This window comes from Myotis davidii, unplaced genomic scaffold, assembly GCF_000327345.1.
Source record: "Myotis davidii unplaced genomic scaffold, ASM32734v1 scaffold750, whole genome shotgun sequence".
In the NCBI taxonomy this organism is placed as follows: Eukaryota; Metazoa; Chordata; class Mammalia; order Chiroptera; family Vespertilionidae; genus Myotis; species Myotis davidii.
Window position 1 is genome coordinate 445,521 of NW_006282814.1, and position 3,519 is coordinate 449,039.

General features: G+C 59.6%; 1 protein-coding gene across 1 annotated transcript in view; it reads right to left on the reverse strand.

The window, feature by feature from the left end:
* WNK2 (WNK lysine deficient protein kinase 2) overlaps positions 1 to 3,519 on the reverse strand; it is a gene marked incomplete at its 5' end in the record, with an annotated part of 154,305 nt that overhangs the window by 97,968 nt on the left and 52,818 nt on the right. The window contains 2 exons of the mRNA XM_015561175.1: positions 609 to 823; positions 3,449 to 3,512. Coding sequence (XP_015416661.1) covers positions 609 to 823; positions 3,449 to 3,512 — 279 coding nt within the window. The remainder of the gene's footprint in view (positions 1 to 608; positions 824 to 3,448; positions 3,513 to 3,519) is intronic.

The window sequence follows — 3,519 nt, forward strand, 5'->3', positions numbered from 1 at the left end:
GAAAAGCCTATGTAATAAAAGGCTAATATGCAAATCAATCAAATGGCAGAACAACCGATCGCTATGATTTGCACTGACCACCAGGGGGCAGATGCTCAATGCAGGGGCTGCCCCCTGGTGGTCAGTGCGCTCCCACAGCCAACCTCCACTGCCGGTCAACCTCCTGCGGTCCCTCCCCCGACCGCTGGCCCCAACTGGCCCCGATTGCTGGCCAGGCCGAGGGGCCCCACCTGTGCACAAATTCATGCCCTGGGCCCCTGGTTAAAAAATATATGCCAAATGTGACCCTTTACCTAGCCATTTCCATTCGCCTAGGAGGATTACAAATTAGTCCTCAAACGCATGAGCCCTTTTAATCCGCTTCTCAAACGGCACTGAAAACATTTCTCACGATTCAGGCACCTCCAGGCCTCACACTGGGGTCACTGGCTGTTTTCTGTATTTCTCGCCGGCAGGCCTCCAGCCTGCAGCCTGCACTTCCCGGCACAGACGGACCTTCCGTGGACCCGCTCAGGCAGGTGGAGCTGAGCACGGCCGCAGGGCCGAGGGCCCATCCCCGGCTCCAGGCCGCGTGGACGGGCTCCTGGGGCGGGGCCAAACTGACTCACCGTGGCGGGCTGCGGGTAGGCCCCCAGCGAGGGCAGGCTGTGTGTCAGGACGAGCCCCTCGCTCACGCTCACGCTCACGCTCACGGGGGCGCTGCACACGCTCTGGGCGGTGAGTGGGGCGGCATCTGCCAGTGAGCCCAGAACCACGCTCTGCTGGCTGCTCTGTGAGTCCGAGTACACGGTGGAGCCCTGGCCGCTGTCGAACGTGCTGTCCGCTAGGGAGGACAAAAGCACAGCTCAGAGTGGGGCCCCCAAACGCCACCCCCGTGACACGCCACACAGGCCCCGGGAAGGCAAACGTGGGTTCCCACGAACACGCAGCTCGTCCGGACGTTTCTCCTGGGAGAAGGCTTGTGTTTCCAGGGGGTATAAGCAACGAATGTGCATCAGCGACAGAGCCGTAAGGGGCCAACTGCACCCCGAGACGGCCCTGGCGGCCCACCCACACAGCTGACACCTGGGGAGCTGCCGAGGCCACCACACATCCCAGGGCACCTCACACAGTCCGCACAGGCCGGGCAGCTGCCCCCGCCCTGGCTTGGACGGGGCCTCACAGCGCCAGCCCGGCCTTGAAGTAAGCCCTCGTCCAGCCCTGCAAGGGCGCAGGGTCTCGGGAGGCCGGATGACCGCGTCCGGGAAGACTCTGGTCAGCGGTCACCTGTGTCTCATGATGGGGGTTCGAAGACCCTGACCGTCTTCACCTACAGTTTCAGGGTCTGAAGCAGGAGGTCTGGGTCCAAACCCCAAGTCACAGGCCGGGTCTACCTTGGTTGGAAAACGGGGCTGACAAGGCCCTCACCCCACAGAGGCCATGAGAGGGGCCCCGGAGGCTCTGCGGCCTCTCCTGCAGTCGGCCCGCATGGCCTGGGACATGGCCAGTGGGCGGAGCTGCCCACACCTGGGGGCGGGGCTTGTGAAGGGAGCAGACAGGACCCACATGGCCCACCGGCTCATCTGACCAAAGGTTCAAAAACCGTTTAAAACGGCACTCCCAGTCCATAACTACCAGACTCCAAAAGCTACACAAACATTACAATTTGTCATGGATGTACACCAAGCTATTTCTACAGGGGGCCACTGTTCAGATTGGCAATATTATTTAAACAAATAAAGTAAAAGGGGTATCTTTTCAACTTTGTATATAAAAATAATTTTTCCCCAGGACTGATTAGGACTTATTTTGACCGAGGAAGACAGAAGAATGCTGAAGGGGACTGTGCAAAAGCAACCAGACAAGCGGCTCTGGTTTGTGATGAGGTGACTGGCAGTCATTTCCACTTATACAAAGAGAGAGAGAAAGAGACAGACAGATGGAAAAGGAGTTCACAAGAGAGACACAGAGGAAGACAGACGGAGAGAGCTGCATGGAGGACGGGAAGAGACCCGACAAGGCTCACGTACAGCAGCTTGAGCCATGTGTGTAACTCCCAAAATTCTGAGGTGGGCATGTCTATTCTTTGTATAGCTAAAAATCAAATTTTAAAAAGAGATTTAAACTACTGATGAATCCCACTCTCACGTCTGGGGAGTGGGCCACGCCTCCTTGCATGGAGCGCGATCGGAGCTGCGGTGGCGGTCACGGCCCACGAGGCACTCGCGGGCACACCTGCGGCACCTCCCGATGGGTGCGGGTGCATGTGTTTCCCTTTGCTTCCCAGGATCCAGTCCTTTCTCCGGGGTGCTGCCTGGGCCCCTGTCTGTCCAGCGGTCTGTCCGTGGGCACTGCGGCCAGAGGCACGGCTGTGCGTGGGCTCCCTGCTCTGGCCGAGTGCGGTGCTGAGTGTGCAGGTGCTGTGGCGGGAGCCGAGTGTGCAGTGTGGGTGTGAGTAACCGCGCGTGCAGGCTGTCTCGGGAAGTTAGCGGGCATCAGCGGCCCAGCGAGGACGCTCACTGGCTTCGTGTATATCCTCTGCGAATGTGACAAAAGGCAACCTCCCCCTTCCCGTCCCAGAAACCGTGCAGCTAACGAGTACATTTGCAGAGTGTGTGCGCCTTTTCCTTCAAAGTTATGCACGTCGATTGATTGATTTGGTTTATAAAAACATGGAGTAAGATGCTACAGCGGTTTTATTCTCCACAACAAACTTGAGGAGGATGGGAAGGAAGCAAACAGTAAGCTAACTGTCTCACAGTGACACCAGCCACTGCTTTCAGCTTAAAGAGCCTGCTCTGAAAACGATCCCGCTGCATTAACGGTAAATGGAGGGTGTGCCTGTCCAATACGTCACTCAGACTGTTCCACCTCCCCACGCACACAACCCAACCGCAGCCCACAGTGCTGCCCGGCAACTCTGTGCTTCTCCAGACAGGAAGTCTGCCCCGCCTCGGCCACAGCAGCACGTGGGCACGGAGGGCAAGGCAGGCCCGCTCCTGCCTGGATCTGCAGGAGACGCTGCTCTGGTCCAAAGGCCTGGGTGGAGCCAGGTACACACGGACCCCACTGCCCACCGGTAACACACGTGGTCTCAAGGTTCGACACTAGAAGGCAGGTCACCTTGGGGACAGACACTCCTCAGGACAAAGGTCACACAGCACGACCACTCAACCTTCGGCTGGCGGCCCTCGGATGCCCTGCCCTGAACAGACGTCCCACCCGGTGTTGAGCCCAGGGCCCCATGCTGCCGCCGGTACCCTCCCATGGATGAGGAGCCACTGGAGCTGCTACACCCACGGCCTGGCACGGCAGCTCTGGGGGACCTGCATGTCTGTGCCCCTGTCCTGAGGAGCTGGCAGAGAGCTCTGTGCAGCACTGGGGATGCTGCCACGCCCTCTCGGGAAGAGCCCTCCTGTGCCAACCCCACACCCGCAGGAGAGCCGGGGACGGGGAGAGCAGCACTCACAGGCTAGGGAGGTGGCACTGGCCGGCAGCGCAGGGGGCAAGAGGTGCTGGTCCGCCTCGGGCTCCTCGGGC